The 26,216-nt window shown below is 43.1% G+C and overlaps 1 protein-coding gene across 1 annotated transcript in view; it reads right to left on the bottom strand.

Annotated features, from left to right (window-relative positions):
• Window positions 1-4,204: 4,204 nt before the first annotated feature.
• SH3YL1 (SH3 and SYLF domain containing 1) overlaps window positions 4,205-26,216 on the bottom strand; it is a 33,568-nt gene continuing 11,556 nt past the window's right edge. The window contains exons 4-11 of the mRNA XM_069495282.1: window positions 25,041-25,154; window positions 22,002-22,066; window positions 16,351-16,463; window positions 15,296-15,424; window positions 13,308-13,476; window positions 12,462-12,540; window positions 7,128-7,184; window positions 4,205-4,991 (exon numbers count right to left, since the gene is read on the bottom strand). Coding sequence (XP_069351383.1) covers window positions 4,801-4,991; window positions 7,128-7,184; window positions 12,462-12,540; window positions 13,308-13,476; window positions 15,296-15,424; window positions 16,351-16,463; window positions 22,002-22,066; window positions 25,041-25,154 — 917 coding nt within the window. The 3' untranslated portion in view covers window positions 4,205-4,800. The remainder of the gene's footprint in view (window positions 4,992-7,127; window positions 7,185-12,461; window positions 12,541-13,307; window positions 13,477-15,295; window positions 15,425-16,350; window positions 16,464-22,001; window positions 22,067-25,040; window positions 25,155-26,216) is intronic.

The raw sequence follows: 26,216 nt of genomic DNA, 5'->3' as shown, positions 1-26,216 counted from the left end.
TGGGTCAGTTTGGGAACTTATTTGGCTGTTTAAGGGCTACAAATTGGTTTAACAACTGTTGTAGTTGTAAACTCGTAATCTTATTGCTTTTTCTTTGTATTTAATTTTCCTTTCTTTCTTCCCCTTGGTGAGGGTATGGGGCATTTGGTCAGCGAAATTCACTAGATTATGAGTCTGAGAGGTGACCGGCCTGGGGCATCGGCTCTTTATCCCAATCAACAATCATTTCTCTAATCTGTTTGTAAGGTTCACATTAGGAGCGTGTCCTTGTGGTGGTTAGCATAACTTTCTTCTTATAGACCTCAATGTTGCTTAAACATTTTTTCCAGCTCTTTCATAATATGACATTACAGGCTCATCAACATTTTTTTGACATCGTTGTATTTTGTTCCAGTCACTAACTGTTCTTTGGACAACTCAGGGGTGGCAGCGAGGCAGGCTTTGGCCGTGCTGGGGGCTCGTTCGGGACCTGCGTCGGGAAATTCATGGACGGCCTCTAGAGCCCGTCTCCAGTTTTCTCCTATCCAGTCCTTGCTTTACTTTTTGACACTAACATGTAACCAATTAACACAAACCAGAGAGTCCTGGTTGTCGTCAGAATGTTCAATCACGTTCTCCGGCAGCTCGGGCTGAGCAGGAGCCGGGCTCTGAGCTCCACTCCTGGCCGAGATGAAGGGACCAAGGCGAGCTCCTCTGCCAGGCACAGAGGTCCCCAAACGGTGCCAGAGCAGCAGCAGCAGGAGGAGGAGGAGGAAGGGAGCTAAATCTGGACGAGGAAATTCTGACAAAAGAAAAGGAGCTGAAGGGGCAAGAAATGTTGGGGTCTTTTCAGCTCCGAAAATCGTTTTAGACAATCCTTTGTTTTCCTCTCACAAAGAAATAACTACCAGAACCTCTTTTAGGAGCTTCTAAGTATCACTGAAAATAGCTCTTCCAGTTACCTTGTTACAATTTGTAGCTGGCTTTTTCCACCTGAGCAGACGCATAAACCAGTTTAGGCACTTGAGAGGTACCACTCTTGGCCATTGTAACCAGGGGTCATTTCAAGTTATGTGAGATCATTTTTCTAAATAATGGCACAAAAAGGCAAGGTTTCATCAAACATGAATCCAGCTGGTGAATCTCTCTTTAATGAGGAAGGAAGGCTCAGTTTTAGAAGTTTGATTGCCTATAATCTAGACTTTCCTTCCGAAAGACCAAAAAGACCTGGGGGGATGTTTTGTGTCGAGTGTCCTGCTTGCGGGAACAAAGCCTCATGGCGTCACCCGGGCATCGGCTCTCTCCTCCCCTGTGTCTCTGTGGTTCCAGCTCTTCCGCAGTGTGGTCAAGGCACGAGTTGATCGGCCGTCATGTGTGCCCAGCCAGGCTCCTGTGTGTTCCTCCTGAGGGGTCCCTCTGAGATCCTCTCGCCTGGTGAGGGCCAAGCCCCAACACTCCCCCCGGCCTTCGCTGACTGAAGTGCTTCCTTCTCCTCTTGGAAAGTCATCCTCGTGTAGAGCACTTTTACATTTTGGTCACTCAAGAAGAAAGCTTAGGTTTCATCAGAATCTGGCCAGTTTTTAAAATTACAAACTTTTAGCTTAAGCCACATTCACTTCCTTTCAAAGAGAAGCTGTTTTCTCCCTGACCAAAATTTCCAACAAGAAAAGATTGTAAAAACTTTAAGGATCAGTTCCAAAACAAAACTCCCCATTGATTCTGACAAGGCCACACGAGGAAGAGTCATGCGGTACTGAGGCTCTTGTTGTCAGCAAAGTGACAGGGATCCCTGGAGGTCTACTTGGGGTCCCTTCATGGTCACCAAAATGTCAACCCTGAGTAATGAGATTCAGAATATATGGTTAAGTACAGCGTCTACTCGAGTGCAGGCCTGTTGTGAAGGTTCCGTGGATATTTGATATTAACAGGCAGTTTGGTTTCAGTGCCCAGTCTCGGGTCAGTTGGATTCATCGTATTATATAGAATGTGTAGTCATCCTTTGTGTCCACTTGGTCTGCACTGAGAGAGGCGGGTTCATCTCTCCTTTTATATGTTTATTTTTGTCTATTTCTATTTTTATTTAATATGGTTTAGCTTGATAAATATTTGTTGTCTGTGAACAGGCTCCATTGATAGGCATAAGCATTATGTCTTCATTTTAAATTCATTAAATTAACATCATGATAAGATGTTCCCTTGTCAATCTTGGCAGTCAGGCCCCTCCCCTCAACCCCTGGTCCCTGACAAATATTGATCTGCTTTCTATTGTGATAATTTCACTTTTGGAAGAATCTTGCAGAGGTGGATTCATATAGTCTTTTGTGCAGTCTTTTGTGTCTGACTTCTGACACTAAGCAAAGTCCCTTTGGGATACATTCAGGCATTGCTCGTGTCAGTAGTCGGTTCCTTATTGCTGAGTGGTATTCCTGGTGTGGATAGAGCACAGTTTATTTTTACCCATTCGACAGAGGATGAAACATTTAAGTTTGGGGCCATTATGAATAAACCTACTGTGGACATCATGCAAGACTTTATGTGAACATGTATTGTTATTTCTCCTGAATAAATCCCCAGGGATGAAATCTCTGGGCCACACGGTAAAGGTATGTTTAACTTCATGTTAAGTTAAATTGCCACATTGTTTCCCAAAGCTGTTGTATGATTTTGCATCCTGGCAGCACTGCCTGGCAATCCCAGTTGCTCTGTATCCTCACCAACACTTGGAACTGTCGATTGTGTTAGTTTTAGCCATTCTGGAGGTTAGTTTTCATTTGCTGTACTTAAGTTTTAAACATTTTTTCCTGTCCTTATTTGGCATCCATATATTTTCAGTGGTGAAATCAGTGAAATCTTTTGTCCATTTTTCAATTGGGTTGTTTCTCACCTTATTTTATTGATTTGTAAGATTTCTACTTTTTGGATTTTTCTTTGTGGTATTTAGCAGTTTTATAATGATGTGCATGTGTGTGGCTTTCTTTGTTTATTCTGCTTGGAGCTCATAGTAATTCTTGTAGTTCAGTGTCTTCCTAAAGTTGTGCAATATTCTCATTCTCTCTTCACACATTGTTTCTACCAGATTTTCTCCCCATTTTTTGACTGGAACCTTCATTATTCATTTGCTCACCTTTTCCACCTTGCCGGTGTGTGTCTTTGGTCTTTCCTATGTTTACAATCCTTCCAGCTCTCTATGCCTCGGTCTGAACATGTTTCTGACCTGCCTTGAATTCAACAATTCTTTCTTTTGTTGTGTCTAGATTACTGTTAAATCCATTTACTGTCTCTTTGGTTTACTTTATTGTATTTTCAGTTCCAAATTTTCTATTTGGTTCTCTCTTATAGTGTCAACTTTCTGCTGAAATTCTCCACTTTTTAATTCCTCGAATGTATAAAGTATGCTTTGTTTACAATAACTCCATTGCCAATCAATGAATTCATTGTATCACTTTTCTAAGTCTAAGAGTTTAAATTTTGTAAGTTTAAAAGCATGTAAGACATACTACAGAGTGCTTAGGGGCACATACATATGTAGTAAAGACATAAATATATGGAATTAATGAGCAGCAAATTCAGGATGATGTTGCCTTTGGGTTAGGAGGAGGTAATTGGAAACGGTTTGGAAAGGAGGACACGTTGTTTAGTTCTCGCAGGGGACTGCAGTGTGGGCCTTTATCCCCCTTTTTCCATGTCTGAAGAATGGCACAGGCTGCAGCGTGTGTGTCTAAGGTAAGGCCCTGAGGACTGAGCAGCGAGCAGGACGAGGCGACCGGGAGCTGTGATCTCGAGGGCTGGAGCACGGAGGCCGGTGACAGGCAGGCCTCACGGACGGTGGCTCCCGCAGCGCGGGGTGACAGGCAGGACAAATGGCCGGGTCGGGGAGGTTTTTCAAAGGCAGCAGAAATCACTGGTGGATTTGACACAGGGTGTGGGACAGAAAGAAGGGCCAAGGACGGCTCCGAAGCCATCCCGGGGGCCTAAGAGGAGGGTGGACTCGCCATTTGCTGTGGGCGGCGCAGGCAGGGGAGGAAAGCGGAGTTCGGGCGAGACGTGTCCAGACAGAGCAGTCAGGTGCACGGCTGGGCGCAGGCCAGAGCGGAGGTGGCTTCTACCCTGCGGATGAGGAGGAGGACCACTGCCTACCTTTCAAAAGGAAAATAAGAAAAACAAAACAGATACTAACTTTGTAAGTACTTTTAAAATTTATTTAGGGAAAACTCAACCACGTTGCCATAGGTTGATCCTACTTAAGAAACGCACAAACGCAGCCCTCAGAGAGGAGTCCACAGAGGCCGCCTACTCCCAACGCATAGTGGGCGAACGTCTTTGAGTTTGTTTCTACTATAAACGAGTACACGTAATTTTTGAAGGTGTGAAGATAATACTTAAGGATTCGTATTGTGGTTAATTCCCACAACTCTCTATATAATGCAATATGCTATTTAAGCTGATTTCTTTTCTCCAGTCACTCTGGAGATAGAACGTGCAGACTGACATTCATGGCACAGCCCCCGAGATTCTCAAATTAAACTAGTTACCAAACCCACAGCCAGATGTGACGTTTGAAAATGAAGACAAATGTGCTATGACCATGTAAATTGTAGGATATTAACTATTAAGTAGTATATGTGCTAAAAATTAGTAAAAACTATTTAAAGATATGAAAATTAACAGTTTGTATATAGAAAAACAATCTTTTACATACTGGATTGAAAGCTTGTAGGAGTATTTTTAAACTCATATCAAACATTGCTTAGCTGGATAGTAAATCCTGTCAGTGTAGAGATAACTTTTTTGTAATTCTCAAAGAAGAAAGTGGCACAAACTTTAATTCATGGTTACATAGTTGGCTGGAAAAATGCCAGTTTGACCTCGAAGCTTTCCTTCCCACCAGTCAAAATGCGAGTCTGTCTTCGATGTGACTGTGATTTTGTCTCCAGCTTGAAAACTCAAATCCCCTGGCTGTTGTCCCTCGAACGAGTAGAGTGCCGTCACCTCTATGGGTGGATTCGAACTGCCTAAAACAGACAGACAAAAATTTAAGTTAGTCATGATTTTCAGGGGAAAAGTTCGGAGTGTGTAGACATGAGTCAACAACCATTGGTACCCTGATGGCCGGGAGAACAGCGGAACCCAGGGCGCAGGTCTGTGCGATTTTCATCACATAAACTTAACAGTTTTCCTCTTTGGAAAGAGCCAGCATTTGGCAATAACGTTTCCCAAATCCACATAAGTTAGAACTGCATGTTACTATACACCTGTGTATTTGGCAAATGTTTATGGTTATAACTGTTTGAATTTTGAATAACCTATAAGATACTATTATTTACATTTATAAATGTAAATTACTTATTTACATTTTTTTCCATTTTAATGGAATAGTCACTGGTATGGTCTGAATGTTTCCCCCCAGTTCATATGTTGAGATCCGCACCCCGGGTAACGGCGCTGGGAGGCGGGGCGCTGGGAGGCGGGGCGCTGGGAGGCGGGGCGCTGGGAGGCGGGGCGCTGGGAGGCGGGGCGCTGGGAGGCGGGGCGCTGGGAGGTGATGAGGTCACGACAGCTCCCGCCTGAGCCGCGGGCGGGGTCGGTGCCCTCATAGACCAGGCCCGAGGGAGGACGCAGCGAGACGCTGCCATCCCTGCAGTGGAAACTGAGCCCTCAGCGCCCTGAGCCTCCCACGCCTGCATCTTGCACTTCCAGCCTCCAGGGCTGAGACTGAGCTTACGCTGCTTTCGAGCCTCCCAGTCTGCGGCGTTTTGCTGTAGCAGCTCAGGTGGACCGAGGCGGCCGTGACGGCTGCCATGAGTCATGGACATCAGAGAGAAAGTGACGGCTGTGCTCACGACTGCATCATAAAAGAGCCAACTGAGAAACCAAGCTCTTTCTCCCCTGGCCCCGAGGGTTCCACCTCGGGCATACTTTGCTGTTTCGCCCTTGGGACCCATGTCTGTTTTCGTTTCTGTGCGTATTTGACTCATTCTCTCAGTTCAGAGACGAAGCTGAAATCAGCACCTTGAGAAGCTTGTCCACACGTTTAACAGGTGTTTCCATACAGTGTGTGTGGCTTGGGGTATTGGGTCAGGGAGAAAATAGTTTGAGGGCTGAGTGGTAACGTGAATAAAAGACATTAAATATCATAAACTGTGAAGCATCACAAAAATATGAAGAAATGAACACTTTCTGTGCACTTAGCTACATGGAGTCTGATTCTTCTATGATTCATAAATTTTGTGCACAAATCAGGGAGTTAGATCTTAAATGCATCTAAGTACAGATATACAGAAAACATCAACAACCAAACTCTAGAACCAGTACTTTTTGAACCCATACTACTATAATAAACATAATAAAATTGAACTTGGACAGTCAGTAAGAAACAAAAATAGTCAATACTTTAATTAAACCACATTAAAACATGGCATTTGTAGCTCACACAAGATGGTGCTACAGTTCTTTCTATAAAGTATGTAACGTCTAGTTCTCTGGGTTCTCCTAAAGAAATAATCCTAATAATAGCCAATATAATTACCTTAGAGATGTTACTGGTGTGGTTTTTTCTATGATACAAAGAATTTCTGCATATTGTTATATTTTATACTATATTTACTTTCAGTCTATCAATGTTAAAAAAAAAAAAGGTTAAGGCCGGGCGAGGTGGCTCACACCTGTAATCTTAGCACTCTGGGAGGCTGAGGCAGATGGATTGTTTGAGCTCAGGGGTTCGAGACCAGCCTGAGCAAGAGCGAGACCCTGTCTCTACTAAAAATAGAAATAAATTAGCCAGATAACTAAAAATATGTAGAAAAAATTAGACGGGCATGGTGGTGCATGCCTGTAGTCCCAGCTACCCAGGAGGCTGAGGCGGGAGGATCGCTTGAGCCCAGGAGTTTGAGGCTGCTGTGAGCTAGGCTGACGCCACAGTACTCTAGCCCAGGCAACAGAGTGAGACTTTGTCTCAGGAAAAAAAAAAAAAAACAAATAAGAGAACAAAAGTATAGCATTTTTTAAATGAAATACTTCTCAAAAAAATGTGGATATCCTATAAATCAATGAAGTGCTAAGAGATTTTCCCAACCTGTCAGATCCATTAGAAAGTTTGTGATTATCAGATAGATATGAATCATTTTTAACATATAGATTTTTTTATTTACCAACTCTCTCATGATAGCTGGGAAGTTCAGGATAGAGCTTATGTTCATTTCTGTTACCTGCAAAAAAAGGGGGAGAGATTTAGGAAACTTAATGTATATTATATAAAATACACAAAAAAGCCAAAGCCTGCCCTTGCTAAGCAAATATTTTAAATTGCTGTAATTGATAGGATTATCATTATTTAATCATGCTTTAAATCAAGAGGTATGCTTGAATAAACCCACAAGATACGCCTAATACAGGCAGATGGGAAATAGCCCATACCTGTAACTCACCACCTTCTAGGCACACACGCATGGGAAATACAAAACATGTCTTTCCAGAAGCAATCATAAAATACTTGAGTAAAAAAGCCTATAGCCCCTAAGGCAATGATTATGTTCTTTTTATTTCTTGCATAACCCCTAAAATAATTTTCACACAGTGTACATTCATGTTGCATATTTTCAAATTGACACCTAAAATTATTCAAGGTAAGCTTAAATAGTTGTAAGGGGAGTACTTTTTAATATGCTTCACATATCAATTATTTAAACAATCATAGTTCTCCTTTTTGGATAAAAGAATCTAAATACCTACCAGAAACCTACTGTCACTCATTAAGGAAGACCAACAAGCGGTTTTTAATAATCACAAATTATGTAGTATTTATTTTTAATCTTCACATCATACTTTCATTCCATTTGTTCAAAAGATTTTATAGTAATATATTATTACATATATATTTATAATAATTATTATTATTTTTTGAGACAGAGTCTCACTCTGTCACAGGGCTAGAGTGCAGTGGTGTCTTCACAGCTCACAGCAACCTCAAACTCCTGGGCTCAAGGGATCCTCCTGCCTCAGCCCCCCACGTAGCTGGGACTACAGGCATGTGTCACCATGCCTGGCTAATTTTTCTAATTTTTGCAGAGATGGGGTTTCACTCTTGCCCAGGCTGGTCTTGAGCTCCTGGCCTCAAGTGAACCTCCTGCCTTGGTGTCCAGAGTGCTGGGATTACTGGCGTGAGCCACCACACCCAGCCTTATTTTTAATATTAGGTTATTAAGTATGGAAGGTCCAATTTCCTTAAGTACTAAGTTTGACAGTTGATATCTCTGACATTTCACTTTGATACTTCTTGTTTTATTTTTATTGTGAAGGTACATCCTCAGTCTTTCAAATGCACATTTTGGCTTTTGATTATCTTTCAAATTTTTTTTAGAGCAATTTTTGTGAAACCATGAATAAGTCAACAATTTGTGTTATTTTTGAATATGAGTTCCATCGTGGAACCAATGCAGCACAGACAGCTCGAAATATTAACGAAGTGCTTGGGAAGGATGTGGCTAATGAACACACAGTACATGGATGGTTTGAGAAGTTCCATTCTGGTGATTTTAATCTTGAAAATGAGCCACGTGGGCGACCTGAGACCCAGGTGGGTAACGATGAGCTGAAAGCTGTAGTGGAGGAGAACCCATCTCAACCTATGTGTGAATTAGCAGCAAGGTCTGACGTTACTGTTCCAACACTACTGGACCATTTGAAACAAATCGGCAAAGAATCTGGATAGATGGGTGAAGTATGAATTAAAGGAGCGTCAGAACAGAAATCATCTCGAAGCTTGCCTTTCTCTGCTGTCAAGACATAAAGGTGAACAATTTCTTCACCGTATTGTTACAGGTGATGAAAATGGATTCTTTTTCACAACTGCAAGTGTTTGACACAATGGTTGGATAAAGACGAAGTGCCAAAACACAGTCCAAGACCGAATATTCATCAAAAAAAGCTAATGGTGTCTGGTGGTCCATTGCTGGTATCATCCCCTACAGCTTCATGAAACTTGGTCAATCGATCACAGCTGGTGTCTACTGCAGCCAATTGGATGAAATGATGAGGACACTTGTGATTAAGCAGCCGAGATGGGTCAACAGAGACAGGCCAGTCCTCTTGCAAGACAACGCTCGACCACATGTCACACAAACAATGCTGCTCAAACTACGGAGGCTGGACTTGGAAACTCTCTGTCATCCACCGTATTCACCAGACCTTGCACCAACTGACTCCCACTTCTTCCAGGCTTTGGACCACTTCTTGCAAGGAAAAATATTCAATTGTCAACAAGCTGAGGAAAAGGCCTTTGGCGATTTCATTGCCACTTGCTCTCCAGGCTTCTTCACTGTTGGCATGAACAAGCTACCATCAAGATGACAAAACTGTGTGGAAAGTTTAGGCGCACACGTTGATTAATTGTACTGCTTCCTGTTTGAGATATAATAAACTGCACATTTGATTCGAAATTGGACATTTCCTATCTAATAACCTAATTTTTTATGTAACATTTTTCCACAAGAAAAATTTATACATAATTTATTTTTAAATTTTATTTTATGTAAAAATAAGGCTCTACTAAATAATTTCTTGTGGATTGAGTTAATATAATCATTAGCAGCCAATTGATCAAAATCTTAACTATATTATGAATTTGTTAGGTCACTAAACATAAAAGTAGAATTTTATTTGAAATGCATCTCAATAGATGGATGAGACTTTTAAAAGTAGTGCAGGTACACAGGATATTTCTTAATGCTAGAGTGACACAGGGTCAACATTAAATTCTACTTTAGTATTATTTTTTACAGATATAAGTGTTAAGAAATCTGGCTCTTACAAAAAACTAGAAAGGGCTAGAAGGAGGCATTTTATAGCAACGTAACTGAATTCTTTTATAGTCCTGAGATACAGGCCATAAAAATCACAGTTCTCTATCGGCAAAAATTAATTGAGTTGTGACAGTGTTGAGAGGTGGGATCAGGCCGTGGGGGCCCCGCCCTGGGGAATGGGTTAATGGTGTCATGCAGGGGGTGGGCAGGTGACCGTCCCAGAGAAAAGGGTGAATGTGGCCCAACTTCCTCTGTCTGAGCTGTGGGCTTCCCGGCCACGTGGCGCCTTCCTCCACGCTGTGGGTCAGCAGGAAGCAGGTGCAGGCCCCCGGTCTCAGATTTCCCGGCCTCCAGACCTGGGAGCCAAATAAATCTCTTCTCCTTATAAATTACCCACTCTGTGGTATTCTGTTAAGGCAGCAGAAAACAGACTGAGAAAATTACTGTAAGTTTTTGTTTTGATAATAGATAGCTATGTGATTTTTAAAATAATTAATACAAAATGATAATATTAACTCTAATTCTCATAAATTCAGATGACAATTCCACTGGATCCTTCTTCAATTGTTTTGAAACCAAAGAAACAGAAATCACCTGATTTGTGAAAGGATTCCCCCCTCCGAGAAACATTCGCTACCTACATCAACGTCCACATCCACATTGCAAGTTGGATCACTGTTCTCACACTTGGGAGTCAGCGTAGTACGGTCAGAGTCAGGGTGGTTTGGGGTTTGCTTTTCTCCTTCAAGCACAGAAGGACTGTGGACATGTGGATGGGGACGGGGTAACAGCCTGGACTGGCTTTCAGAAAGGACTCTCTGGGGGCCAGAGATCTGGAAGTCGTAGCTCTTGTACTACCTGGGCCCGTGTGCCCTTTGGCAGCTCTGTGTCCCCCTAGGGATTGGTGACACCAGTTTAAAGGCCATTGGCCTAAAAAGTTCATGAATATAAGAATACAGAAATAAACATTGGTGGGGCGCCATATACATTCCTCTCCATAACACTCCCCACCATATATATTCCCCTCCATAAATAAAACCCATTTATAGGAACCACATGTGCATTTATATAAAATTACATTTATATATGAGGATATGTAAAGAAATTAAAAGCAAAGATTTAGTTGTTTAATAAAGAACTTAGGAAGGGATCAAATTTAAAATAAAAGGTTAAAAATAGATACCAGTTTTAAATTTTCCTTTTCTTGATTAAAAAGCGATGTTCAAAACTTGCGATACGTCACATGAGGGAGAGAGAGCGTGTTCGTGAGACTGTGTCTGAGTGAAGCTGAGTTTGCGCCAGGCCAACGTAACCGGCCAGGACACAGTCGTGACCGTGCAAAGCGGGAGGGTTGGTGCAGCTCCACGCGGAAGGATCCGGGTGGAACAGACACCGGGGCTGCACGCGCAGGGGGCCTGTTTGTAGGGCGCGAGCTCGAGGGGTCAAATCTGAGCTTTTCCATTGTGAAGGAAAAGGAATTCCTAAGGTGAGACAACAGTAGTTTCTTAATCCACACTGATAAGGAATTGATAATAAAAAGATTAGGATTTTCATATATGCACAGGACTTTTATATATACATCACACAGATATCTAATCTCTTTGTGAGAAAATGTAAGCAACCTTATATATTTTAAAACCTACACGTGGGTCAAATTTTATATAACCACTCAGATCTCAGGTAAAAATAGATTTCGTGCTCACATCTCGTTACTCACTGGAAACATGAGTATGAGCAAATTAATCATCTGAGCATGAATCAGCAACAGCCTCTCCGTCTTGGGAGATGCTGCCGCGTCCCAGGAGAACAGGGGACAGACTGAGGCACGGGAAGTGGGGGGTAATGAGGAAGAATAGGTCTGTTCCTGGGAATCTTCCGGGAGGCTGACCTCAGACAAGGTGAAGGCAGAGCCCGGAGTCGACACGAGGGGCTGAACATCGCAGGAGGCGGCTGAGGACGAGCCTCCTGCCGTCTGCAGGGCTTTAGTGTTTGCTCTACTCCCCTCAAACCTACCTAGGCTTCCTCCCACTAACAGCAGTTATTTCCCCCCACACTGTCCCCTCCTACACTGAGAGTTCTCTAACGGCGGGATCTGAGCTAGAGTCGTCTCTGTGCTCCCCAAAGCACGGGGCCTCTCGGATAGCAGGAGGCCCTGCAGGAAGATCACCCACTTTGACGGATTTCTACTTAATGGTAACCTCGACAAAGAAAAACAGAATTCTAAGACTGAGTGTCATAAAAATGAATGCTAGGAAGAGAGGTAAAGACCAAAATCAGGTGCTTTATAAGTTTCATCTGGTTTTAAAACAACCTTCTGAAATCCTGAGCTCACAGGAATATATGGCAAAATCAATATTCGGAATTGTAAATCTATGGGTATGCAAGAAAAACAAGCTTATTTTGTTCACATTTCAAATCAGTGGGATAACAGTCTTTGGAAGAAATGACAAAGAAAATAAATAAGAAAAACTTTAAAGATAAATCAGAGAACAGAAGTTTTCACAAATTACACCAATGAGAATTTGTCTTACGTATTTAGTAGATGCTAAGCATTTCTTTTTTCTCCATTAAATACCTGTTAGTTCTTCTATTTGACTCTAAAGTTTAACAATGTATCCTGATTTCTTAACAGTAATATTTAATAATTAATCATAATTATATTTGAATTGCAATAAAAATATTTACCTGGAGAGCCAGAGTTCAGCTGGACTGGTGCAGGGGAAAGCTGTGGTCTGGACGCTGGTTTTGGAGGTTCCTCTTTAGCCTGCGGGAACAAAAGTAAATGCACATAATTCTAAAACTGTGTTTACTTGGACACAGATAACACTTTTCCCTGCTAATGAGTTTATGTGGCGCATTTTACCCTATGCACTTATTGGCGAGGTACCCTAAAAGCTCAGGTGTACCCCTGTGCCCACGGACAGCTGAAGTGGATGACAAGATGCGGATGTGCACAGGTGTGCTCTTCTCACCAACGAAACTCTATGCCGGGCTTTCGTTCTGTACGCAGCGGCCAAGCCAACCCTGAAAGGGGGCTGTGAACGGGATGGGCGAGGGACACAAAACCCTCGGCACTTCCAGGCTGACAGACGGCGGTGCTCAGTATGAGCAGCTGTCATCGGTGTTATTAATTGGTGTCACAAAGCGCCATCCTTGGAGAAAAGCAGTCATGGAAAACAGACTGTTTTTCCTTGAAATCTCTACAAGTGAAATGCCAAGGTGTGCGACATCTCACAAGAACGTTATGTGAATGAAATGACACAGGAGCTTAGCAGGGAGTCAGCCCAGCACAGAGGACAGAACGCCCTGCACAGAGCAGGTTCCGGCTGCCGAGGGACGCCCAGCCCCGGGGGTCGCCGAGGAGGGACGCCCAGCCCCGGGCGTCGCCGAGGAGGGACGCCCAGCCCGGTGTCACCGAGGAGGGATGCCCAGCCCAGCGTCGCCGAGGACGGACACCCAGCCCGGTGTTACCGAGGACGGACGCCCAGCCCCGGGCGTTACCGAGGACGGACGCCCAGCCCCGGGCGTTACCGAGGACTTCCGCTGCTCCCTGGCCGCCCTCCTCGCGTTGAGGCGCTGTCCTTCCTTTTCATACTTTTCAGTAAAGGAATCGAGGATTTCATAGAGATCTTCTGCTGGAGCAGGTCGTGGTATATCTCCAAATAAAATATCATAAGCTCGAATATCTTGACAATAAAACCTAATAAATACAAAATTAGAAGCATGTCTTCAGTGTCCACAGATCTTTTCTAGAGTTACATACATACATGTGTGTACATAGTGCTGCGTCTGTACCACTTTCTCTGCACTGGCTGCAGGCAGTAGCCCCTGTCTAACTCCTACGTTTACTCCCCAAGCTAACCTCCGGCGGCAACTACCGTAGCTGTTCTGACGGGTGTCCTTTCTCTGTTAACATAAAAGCCCACCCACGTGTGCACACAGATACTGACACCTATATACACACACGTATTTATATATAAACACTTGTAGAAATACACATACGAGCACATTAATTTTATGAGATTTTACTTTTTAAGTTCCTTATAAAAATGGTATCTTAGCATTCCAGGAGGCCAAGGTGGGAGGATCGCTTGAGCTCAGGAGTTTGAGACCAGACTGAGCAAGAGTGAGATCCCGTCTCTGCTAAAAATAAAAAAATCAGCTGGGCATTGTGGTGCATGCCTGTAGTCTCTGCAGTCTCAGCTACTCGGGAGGCTGAGGCAGGAGATGGCTTGAGCCCGGGAATTTGAGGTTGCAGTGAACTAGGCTGACGCCACTGCACTCTACCCAGGGTGACAAAGTGAGACTCTGTCTCAAAAAAGAAAAAACAAAACAAAACAACGAAATATGGTATCTACACATATGGCTTTGTAATTTCTTTAAAATGTTTAGTTTTATCAAAATTAAATAAGGATTTGTCTTGCATGTTCCAAAGCCCTGCAATTCATTAAGCAGTATATTTGTTTTATTTTGTGCAGGATTTAGTTGAACTTGAGTGAGAAAGTCTTCCAAAGGCCTAGAACCTGAACTTCTAAAAGCATTCTTGTTGTCTTTCTCAAATTAATAAAACCAGGAGTAAAAACATTGCTCTTGATTTTATAAGATGAAGAGTTCTGCAAGCCTTACTTTTTCTCCATTCCTTCTACCTTCTACTTTTTGTGGTTCATATTTGACATTATCAAATGTGCTACTGAATTCCCGAGTGCACTGGTGTGATTAACTTTGTATCAGATTTGTTGCTGGTAGCGGTGGGTCTGTCTGCGGTGCCCGGCGGGGCTTGCAGTCCGCGGACCTCTGCCCAGTCCCGTCAGCCTCAGCTGTCTCTCTCTGGGCCTTCACATGTTAGTGGCAATTTGTAAGAGCGTCTTTGGGAAAAATTAGCCAGCTGTGAGTTTAGGGTAGAGGTTTCCCTTCACTTCTTGGGATACTTCCAAATCCTCTTTTTAAAAACCAGACTGTATTTTTAAACAAAATTTGTCCCTTTTTGATATGAAGGAAAGACGAAGGCAGAATGTAATAACAGGAAACTTCTCACAGTGAGCAATGCTTTGACTGGCCCACAGTGGTAACTGGTGTGCCCTCCACAAGTTTTTGAAAAATATACTTAACACGATGTATCCCACTAATAAGGTATTACTAACTTATGCGTGTGATTCTTACAATGCTAAGCGGAATAAAGTATTTACAACTGAATACATATTATGATGACAACTATATACGGCAAAACAAAGAAAAGTATGCTTAGGTTAGGAAAATGCTGGAAGGCAATAAAGCAAAATGGGAATAGTGTTAGTCTTCATGGGCTAGAAATTTTTTTTCTTTTAATTTTTGAGTTTTCTAAATTTTCTATAAGTGCATATTACTTTTGTCTTGAATTTTAAAATTTAAAATATACACTTACAGCCACATGCTGTATTAAAAAGAATATACAAACACACTCTGTAAATTATATCGATTTTTGAAGTATTATTTTCTCATCACACTTTAAGTGGGTTAAAATCGCTTTGGCTTGAACTTACTTTCGATTAGTTTCTTTCCTTTCGATCAGGCAGCTCCCCTCCAAGGACACGCCGGCGAAGAGCCCTCGCGATCTGCAGTAGGTGAAGACGGCGGCCGAGCTCCGCAGCGCGACGTTGCCTTCCAGATTCCTGCAAAGTGTGAGACTGTGCAGCACAGACCTACCAGGGGCCCTCAAGCCACAGACGGCTACTGGAGCAGCACTGCACCTCTGGCCCCAAAGAAGTGTCTTGTTCTGCACTTAATTCATTGTTTTTGTGTTTTACTTCCTATTGGCCCACGGTAGATGTTTTACCCTGGCCTAGAGGACAGGCAGCCACGGGAGAGAACAGGTTCTGCAAAACTGTCAGGCAGCTGTGCCAGCACAGCAGGCCCTGCCGCAGAATAATGCGGAATAGCTAAAAAAACAAAAAGAAGAACATGAAAAGCTGACATTTTCCAACTGGATCTTCCTCTTCTAAAACAGGGAAACGCATCTCAGGAGTGCTAAAGAATTTGGATTCCTTTTACATTGGTATTTTCCTGGAACCTATAAACCTTTTGAGATGGTTTTACTGTGCAACTTCTGTAAATAGTGTGGGTATAAAATATTTCTGCATTGCTTCACATACTCAAGGATTGTATTTCATTAATAGAAAAGGAAAATATACTGTAAGCACAGTAAGAATTGCTCGGGTAACACACATCCATTTCAAACTTTGATGATTTGGTTTGAGAAAAAGCTTTTCCTTTCTGATCGAAGCTGTCCTGTATCAGTTAATGAAAGGTGACTTCCCTGGGCTCCCTCAGAGCTTAGGGCAAATTGTACGATTAGTTCCAGCAGATACGTGTTTCTACCACATTTCATTTCTTCTGGTACCTTCTGGTTCCAGGTTTTTTAGTTTGTCACTCGGGCTGTGGTTTGTGAATTTCCTGTTTGTGCTGACCTCGAATCCCCTGGGGAGGTATACATCGCAAATGTCTTCATTTTAATTCAAGTTTGCTCTTCATGCAAAAAAGTACAGTTTTCAGCCTTTCCTACCGAACATCTGTTCGGAAAGCGCCGCACAGGACTCACCGTCCCAAAGGTCCGACCGCCACGGTGACGTTCCCCCCGAGGGTCAGGTTCCCGCCTTTTGCAAAAGCTTCTACTGCTCGGTCGTAGTTCAGAATGATTACTAAATCTGATACCTAAAACGCAGAAACCTGTTTATTTACAAACAGTCAAGACTAAATATGATTTAAATTATTAATATATGTTGATTAAAACTCAAATATACTGTACATGATATAGCTAGATTTCAATATAGACAGAGAAAGAGCAGGAAAGAAAAAACATATTTTCATTTTGGGCTCAGGAGGTCAGAAGCCAGTACTGCCACAGGTAACTACAGCAAACTCTCAGTGAGCATTTACCATGTGCCGAGTGTATGCTGTGGCGTTCTCCTGCATTCCCTCCCTGAATCTCCCAGCACCTGACAAGGAAGGTGGCGATTCTGCGGGCTAGTGAGGCTGGGCGAACTGTCAGTGCTGAGAACTAGAACAAACCTAACCAAAACGGGTGGGGACGATCAGACTGCTCCCTGACCTCCGCAAACTGGACAGGCCGCAAAGCCAAACCCAAAGGGAGCTGAGCCAGGGACTGCTGGGGCTGAAGGCCCAGGGGACCCCTGCACTCGTCCCCTCGGGGGTGCGCCGGCCTCAGGGAGCCCCGTGTGGGCGCTTCACAGCAGGTCACCGAAGCCGACACCTCACAAAGCCAATCGTTTCCCCTGGCCAGTGCCTACCCCCACGGCTTACTCTCTTCTCTGGGTAAAAGCAAACGCGAGGGTGAGATTCGACTGCACGCTCCAGGTGCGTCAGCATGGGGAAAGCACGGGTCTCTCAAGCTCACCAGCACTGTGGCGGGCCCAGGGGCAGAACGGGGAAGCTGCCCGACCCACGGGAGAAGAGCAGCCCTCGGGGTGCAGGCCCAGGTGCACCCCAGCCCCTCTCAGCGGCTGAGGGACTCGCGGCGTTTTAACTGGCCCTGCGTCTCCAGTGGGTCCACACCGGACACCCGACACCAGAACCTCCCTCGCGGAGTGACCGTGGGGGCAGACGTGCGTGTCGGTGCTCCTGGAAGACTGAGGGCACCTGGCAGGGCCAGCGATTTGGGCTCACAGTGGGGGCTACGGGAGTGTGCGCCCTCGGCTGCCTCTCGCGCGCAGGGCCCGGGCCGGCTGCCAAGGTGCTCACAGCCTGTCTCCTTCTCTGCGACACGGCTGTAGTAACAGTGACCGCATCTGTGAGGCTGTGCTCACCGTGAGGCCGGCACGCAGAGCACATCTCAGGAAAACATGCGGAGGCCGGTCAGACTCACGTTTAGACGACACCCTAATTTACATAGTTCTTTATATATTTCTGCATGTCTTTAAATCAACGTTTTCATCTGACCTACAGAAAATCCTATTATGACCAAGGGAGATTACACTTGAAAAGACCTAAAAAAGTTCCTGATACAAGTAGGTTTTTAATAAATGTTTAATTTGAAGCATTTTATGAAAAAAAGATAGACTCAAGATCCACAGGACAAACTAAATATACCAGAAAGCTGCCTCACGCAGACGCTTCACCTTGATTCTTGCCGATGGTTATTTTTATTTTATACGTGGGCAATTTCGGAGGATTCTGGTGCTGAATGACACAGGGTTCTTTAGCATTTCTTATGCAAAATGAAGCCTTTTTGCCAATGATTGTATAACCCGTATCTTATAAGAATGCACTTTTAGATAACAAGATTGCCTTGCATGGTGTTGACACACATACACCCAGAGAATGTAAGTTTCTGCCTGTGGCCCTGTGGCTGCTCTAGCTGTTATGTTCTCCTGCTGGGAACACCTCAGAACAGTTAAGCAAGGCAAAGCCGTAAGAAAAAAAAAAAACAGTCTTCTGATTTTCTATCTGATCTCTATTCAGTTCTTTTGAAATGAGAGTAAGATAATCCTGTCTTCCTGTGACTCCACTGATTGGATGCAGAACCAGGTCAGGAGCCACAGACAACGCGGGGAGCCAGTGGGCAGCGGCACGGCTGGGTGTATTGCCACAGCCCGAAAGAAGAGCAGATGTCCTGCGAGAACACCGCAGTAGTCGGGCCACTCAGCGGAACAGCATAGGAGCCATTGGAACATTTGCTAAAAGCTTCTTAAGAAGGTTGCACTAAAAGTTAACCATAGCCCAGTGTGATAAGAGAAATGAGACCTGGTGTTTGATACCTCATCAAGATGGCTACAGTTTACAATTATAGCGTATTTCAAAATAGCTTAGAAGAGAATAATTTGAATGTTTCTAGCATAAAGACAAATATTTAAGGTAACAGATATTCCAATTACACTGATTTGATCTTTACAAATTGTATCCAGTTGTATACTGTCTATAGGAGACACACTTAAGGACAGAAAAAGATAAGTCATGCAGACAGCAATCGTAGGAAAGCCGGAGGAGTTATATTTATGTCAGATGAAATGGACTTTAAAACAACAACAACAAAATGTTGCTACGAATAAATAGGGTAATATTATAATGATAAAGAGGTCAATCAACCAAAAACATGAAACAATAGTAAACATAATATATGCATATATATTTATATCTGCACATAAAATCAGAGACCCTGATACATGAATCATAAGCTGACAGAGTAGGAGGGAGAAATAGACAATTTAACAATAATAGCTGGAGCTGTCAATAACCCACTTTTAACTCTGATTAATAAAAATAGAATGGCAGATAATTCACTTATTCCACAAACATTTGATGGTGCTACTTGATTATGTGTGTGCGTTCTTGGTGCTCAACAGTAAAACCCTGTGCTGTTATAGGCACCGTCATTATCCCGTTTTACAGAAAAGGAAACTGATTTGTTTGGGTGTCCATTTGAGTCTGGATGCTGGTCAGCTCATGAAAAGAAGGTGAACCCATTCTCATATCAGAATCCGAGAATGCTTCGTGGAGATCCACAAACAATGCTTTCTGTTAACACTGAAAAGTGACTGCTGTGACATCACTGCGCGCCACGTCCCTGCAAAGACACATCTGCCAGGCTCCGGGATAGCCGTACGCAGTAGGATGAAAAGAGACCCCTATCTCTCACTATGTACAAAAATTAACTCAAACTGGATTAAGGACTTAAATGTAAGACCTGAAACTATAAAAAATTCTGGTGGAAAACCTAGGGAAAATTTCTGGACATTGGCCTAGGCAAAGCATTTACGACTGAGACCTCCAAAGCAAAGGCAAAAAAACCAAAAATAGACAAATGGGACTTAATTAAACTAAAAAGCTTCTGCACAGCAAAAGAAATACTCAATAGAGTAAACAGACAACTTAGAGGATGGAAGACAATATTTGCAAACTATGCATCCAACAAAGGACTAAAAGCCAGAATCTACAAGGAACTCAAGCAACTCAACAAGGAAAAAAAAAAAACCACTCCATTAAAAAATGGGCAATGGAAATGAGCAGATATTTTTCAAAAGAAGACATACAAGTGGCCAACAAATATATGAAAAAATGTTCAACATCACTAATCATCAGAGAAATGCAAATTAAAGCCACAATGAGATATCATCTTATACCAGTCAGAATGGCCATTATTAAAAAGTCCAAAAACAACAGATGTTGGTGAGGATGCAGAGAGAAGGGAATGTTTATACACCATTGTCAGGAATGTAAATTAGTGCGACCTCTGTGGAAGACAGTATGGAGATTTCTTAAAGAACTTAAAATAGAACTTCCAATCAATCAGGCGATCCCACTGCTGGGTGTCTACCCACAGGAAAAGAAGTCACTGTATCAGAGAGACACCTACACTTGTATGCTCATCACAACACCATCCACAATAGCAAAGACATGGAATCCACCTACGTGTGCATCAATAGATTGGGCGAAGAAAATGTGGTACATACGCACCATGGAGCACTACTCAGCCATAAAGAATAACGAAATCATGTCACTTGCAGCAACATGGAGGGAACTGGAGACCATCATCTTAAGTGACAAACTCGGAAACGGAAAGCCAAATGCTGCATGTTCTCACTTGTAGGTGGGAGCTAAACAATGTGTGCACACAGACATAGACAGTGGAACGGCAGACACTGGAGACTCGGAAGTTCAGAGGGTGGAGGGGTGAGGGATGAGAAATTACCTCGTGGGTACAACGTACACTGCTTGGGTGAAGGGTACGCTAAGAGCCCAGACTGCACCACAACGCAATGTATCTGTACCCCCTAAATTTGTGGAAATAAAACAATGAAATAAATGCTATTTGAGACAGATCCTCAAAGCATGCCCCCCAGCCTCACAAGGAGCCAGAGGTTATGGAAAGAGTGGATGGTGACTCAGCAGAACCAGCAGTCTGGCCGCGTGGTCTGTTTGAAACACGCCAGTCTGGGGGCAGCGGGGTGGGGCGGGGTGGGGGGGCGGCGAGGGCTGGGAGGGAAGGGACGAAAGATGGGGACCACCGCAGCTGAGGAAAGTACACCTTCCACCAGAGGGTGATATATTTGAAGGCTTTGATTTGGTGCATATAATACAAAAATGCAGCCAAGCAAAACTAAAATATGCTCTTTTTTATACCATAGATTTAGGCAGGATTGAATAAAGAAGGTCAAATAAAGAGGAAAGAAGAGTTAGCAGGAATACTTCCTCCTAATAAGGCTGAGGGAATTTAGAACTATGGCAACAGGGAAAATTTACAAAAGTATAGCTTAGGAACAAACTGACTGAAACCTGAGAAGAGAATGATTCGAGCATATTGGGAGATTTGATTTACCAATCACTTAGCAAAAGAAAGATTAGACGAAGGATTAATATCATGCATAAGACGATCCCTGTGCGACAGGCCTCTGTGGACAAGCATATCCTGGTGTGTGCTTTCTAGTCCATTCGACAGACGCTATGATCGTGAGGAGAAGAGTTACACGCTGAAATAATGTGAAGGTAGTCTCTGCTTAAAGAATTGGAAGGGACGTCACGATCATACGTCACACGCTGCCAAAGTTACAGCCTACTCTGCAAGCTCTGGCTTGTTCAATCACGAAAAACTTTGCAATTAGCAATCCATAAATTGCCAAGTACAGTTTGTCAGATGTTGAGATATATTTGTTAAACAGATGTGCTTAAGACGGAAACAGATGAAATGGAGAATGAAATAAATTCTGCTCTCAATGAAAGAAAAGGAAGGGAAAAATGGGATCTATTGGATAGCTTCAGTTACAGATTCATCAAGAAAACTGCTGGGTGTAGTGGCTCATGCCTATAATCCTAGCACTTTGGAAGGCCAAGGATTGAGGATCGAGTGAGGCTGGGAGTTTGAGACCAGCTCGAGCAAGATAGCGAGACCTCATCTCTACAAAAAATAGAGAAATTAGCCGCATGTGGTGGTGTGCACCTGAGGCAGAAGGATTGCTTGAGCCCAGGAGTTAGAGTTTGCAGTGAGCTATAATGATGCCACTGCACTCCAGCCCAGGCAAAAGAGCAAGACCTTATCTTAAAAAAGAAAAAAGAAAAAAAAAAACAAAAAAAAAACAAAGAAAAGAAAAGAGAACAATTTTCATAGGTGTCAGTAGTAAAATAAAAACACCAGGAAATATCTCAGTGTCCATGTGTTGAGTTTCAGGCGCTGCTAGGGAACATGGGCACTGCACACACACACACACACACACACACACACACACGCAACACACCTACCTCAATTCCGACTTCAAATCCCCCTCCGAGGCCAGCGATGCCAATGGCTGAAGGTGCAGACCATTCTAACAAAACAAACAAGCAAAACACATTGTTCTAACATTAAAACTCCTTGACATTTAAATACAGAGAGGAAAAATGCTAAAATAGAAATAGTGTTTCTTTTTAAAATAATGAGACTTAGATATTTTCCCTATGTTTAAAAATGTTCTTTAAAAACAGTACATGATTTTTTTAAAGTTTGGAGCTATTTGGGAGTATTAGATATTCATTCTGAGTCTCACAGACTCACAGACCCATTTTCTCTAATCTTTCTCTACCCATACGCATGACACCAAAGCATCGACTTCCTACCCGCTGAAGGTACATAGCATTTGACAACTTCAGTTACCAGTATCTTAATAAAACGATTTAGCCACAGCTCTAGTCTTCAGTTAGAATTCATCACAGTACAAGAGGTCAGAAGGATTCAAGAGAGTTTGTTATAATCACCTCTAAGGTGACATAATATTAAATTGCTCCTATTGTAAATTTCTGAGGTAAAAAACTGTTTTAATAGCTTTTGTGCTGAGCAGAATCACAAGAAGTAGGCTGCAAACCCAAGACTATTCAAACTCTTAACAGTATAACTTTCTTTACATTTGGAAACTACGTACAATAATTTCATTTGTCATGATATAGCACATTGGTTACTGTATGTGACCATACTAACATATAGTTACTGTAGCTTATTTTTCTTGATATAAAAACAGTTACACCAAACTAGTATAATATTTTTATTAAATATTTTTAATTTGTTAGGAGAAGGTGGGATGGCCTAGCTAAAGCACTTTCTGAAAACGTTTAATAGCTTTCTAACTGTAAATTTTTTGTACCATGCATTCTAGATAATAGAATATCGCTCAAATATATCCAGAACTAACCTGTCCGGGCTTAGAGGAGCTTTGATTACAGAAATTGCTGCCTGATAATCCCAGAGTTGCTTTTTGCTCCCTGTGCTAGGAACCGTCCCTGTGCTCCGACTGCCCGTCCTGGCCAGCGTCCCCGGGACGCGGGGTCTGTCTGGGCAGCCTGACACCCTCAGGGTGGGCACCCGCAGCTCGGGCCGGGGGGAGGGAGCAGTCAGGGCTGGAAACGAGTAGAAAGGTCTGGCTGGGGTCTGAGAGGAGCCTGAGCGTCTGTCTCTCCACCGTCAGTGGGGCCACCAGGGCCCTGACGCCCTCAGGGAACCATCCGGAGAACCCTGGACAGTGGGGCCCGTGGAAGGCGCTTGCCTGGCTTGTCGTCACTGCTGAGGGGGCTGCCGTGGACACGTGGGCAGAGCTTGGGAGGAGAAGACGCTGTGATTCCTCACAGCCACGTTCTCATCCACTGTGGCGACACCTCGACAGGAGATGGGGGACCTGAGTGGGGTCTAAAGGCCACACGCCCCACACGCACCTCCATTCATTGTCCGTGAAGTGTCCCATTCGCTCTTGCAAAATAAAATCATCTGTGCTAAAAACAGCTACTAACAGCAACATGTGTTCACTTAGGTGACTGAACAGCAAATGTTAAGTCGGTATAAAAAGCATTTCGGTTGGCTCTGACACACCTACACCCGTTTTAACTATTACTATAAATGTTGGTTCTTGGGATTCATGGCAAAGGTATTTTGATTTCATCCCTGAAAAATCAAGTAATAGATGTGACCCAGGAAAATAAAACCAAATTATACTGTTCTTGATGTGATTCTGCCTTGGGGGAAATTCTTCCAATGTCCTGCCTTTTATGATCTGCACAGACAGCCCCTTGTGTTCATATCAATCTCCACAAAACTAGAGAAAGCAGCTAAACCACAAAGTTGAGAAGGGTAAAAATTCACACTTAACAACAGAAATGCATGTATTGTCATGTTTAAATATTTTCTCCATGGAAGAATGACACAATGCACACGAAACAAAGTCAGATCTGCGCACTGGGTCTTGCCTACTATTTTGAGGCAGAGGAGGGGAAGGTTCATCGCCTCACGTGTGCACTGACACCAAACTGCATGTTCCTCCAGGCAGGAGACCTGCCCCACGTGCCCAGGACGTGTTCCACGTGCCCAGGACGTGTTCCACGTGGAAACTTTTCAAGAGAAGACAGACTAATGGCTGACAAACATGAAAAAATGCTCAACATCTCTAATCATCAGGGAAATACAAATCAAAACCACAATGAGATATCATCTAACTCCAGCAAGAATGGCCTTTATCAAAAAGTCTCAAAACAACAAATGCTGGCGTGGATGCGGAGAGACAGGAACACTCATACACTGCCGTGTGGGACTGCAAACTAGTGCAACCCCTGTGGAAAGCAATATAGAGATACCTCAAAGAGCTACAAGTACATCTACCGTTTGATCCAGCAATTCCATTACTGGGCATCTACCCTAAGGAAAAAAAGACATTCTATAAAAAAGACATCTGCACTCGAGTGTTTATAGCAGCACAATTCACAATTGCAAAGATGTGGAAACAACCCAAGTGCCCATCAATCCATGAGAGGATTAATAAAACATGGTATATGTACACCATGGAGTTCTACTCAGCCACAGAGAACAACGGTGATCTAGCACCTCTTGTATTATCCTGGATAGAGCTGGAGCCCATTCTACTAAGTGAAGTATCCCAAAAGTGGAAAAACAAGCACCACATGTACTCACCGTCAAATTGGTATCAACTGATCAACACTTATGTGCATATATAATAACATTCATTGGGTGTCGGGCAGGTGGGAGGGGGAGGAGGGGGTGGATATATTCACACCCCAGGGGTGCAGTGCGCACCCTCTGGGGGATGGACATGCTCGAAGCTCTGACTCGGGTGGAGCAAAGGCAGTATATGTAATCTAAACAGTTGTACCCCAGGAATATGCTGAAATAAAAAAAAGAACTTTATCTGTAAATAAAGAAATAAAGAAATAAAATAACTCCAATACCTCCTGCCCCCCCCCCCCCCACAAAAGAAACACAAAGAGTTAAGATTCCCATCCTCTAGTGAAGCAATGTCAGCTTACGGCCATCCGGACGACGGGCCAGCACGATCCCGCTGCCTCCTCTGGCTGTCACCAGAAACCCGGCTTTGATCACGGACAGGACTGCAAGGCCTTTGGCCTTCGCGATGACGTGGGCTGTCAACACCAAAACGACAGGCGGTGAGCACTCCCCGCGCATGCGCCTGAGTAGACACGCGACTCGACGCACACGGAGGTTCGCAGGCGGCGTCCGGGCTCTCCGGGCATCCTCGGGGCCCGCTGGGGCCGTGAATAGAACCCAGTCCCATCACAGACGGGCCTAGGCCCCTCTACTCCTACCTCTTTTTCTCAATGTTATTATTTTTGCAGCGCTAGATGCAACATCATAAATATCCCCAAATCCTGCAACTGCCAAAATAAATTAGATACTGGAGAGAGATTTTACTGATATCTAGTAGCAGGGCAAATGTGTTTGCAATTCCAATTAATTTAGAACATAACGTACAATTTAAAAAATAAAAGTTAACATTTTCAAAGAAATGAAGATCCATGCAGTATTAAAGAGAAACTTCAAAAATGACCAAAAGGCAGCTTGAGGTAGAACTTTGATCTTAAAGCCATATAGCTAAGTTCGTCTTTTATTGATGTAAAACTTTGGATTCAAAAACAGAAAAATTAAGCTATTTTACCACATTGAAAAGTTTTTTTAACTTTATAAAATGATCTTCTATAATATGCAAGTACCACTTGACTACTAGTACCCTGAAAATATAATTCAATTTACAAAATATTGGCTTATTCATATTTCAGAGACATCCAGTACATAAAATGAGGGTTATTAATATATGTATGTACTAAACATAGTGCCTCGTTTTTCTGTGAATTTATTTACACAATAGTACATCTTTCACACTTACAAGGGGAGCTTAAAAATATAATTTTATGATAGTTTATCATCAGTTTTATCAAATATTCTGTCAAGGAAGTGAAACCAGACACTATGCTCTAGTATGTCCCAAAAAGGTTGTGTAGATGCCCCCAGAAAACACTAAACTCCTAATATAATTATGCCACCATTTCAAAAGTTAAATTAAAAACAGGCTCTTGGAAATAATTCATCCAAGAGCATGAAGAAGTTAACATGCAGAACATTTGTGGAGCTGTTGTTAATTACACAAGGCACAGAAAAAAGGTCGTGTTCTCGGATGGCAGTCCACT

This window comes from Eulemur rufifrons, chromosome 19, assembly GCF_041146395.1.
Source record: "Eulemur rufifrons isolate Redbay chromosome 19, OSU_ERuf_1, whole genome shotgun sequence".
Taxonomy (NCBI): Eukaryota; Metazoa; Chordata; class Mammalia; order Primates; family Lemuridae; genus Eulemur; species Eulemur rufifrons.
Note: the sequence above shows the minus strand (reverse complement) of the source record. Positions and strands in the feature narration are given on the sequence as shown.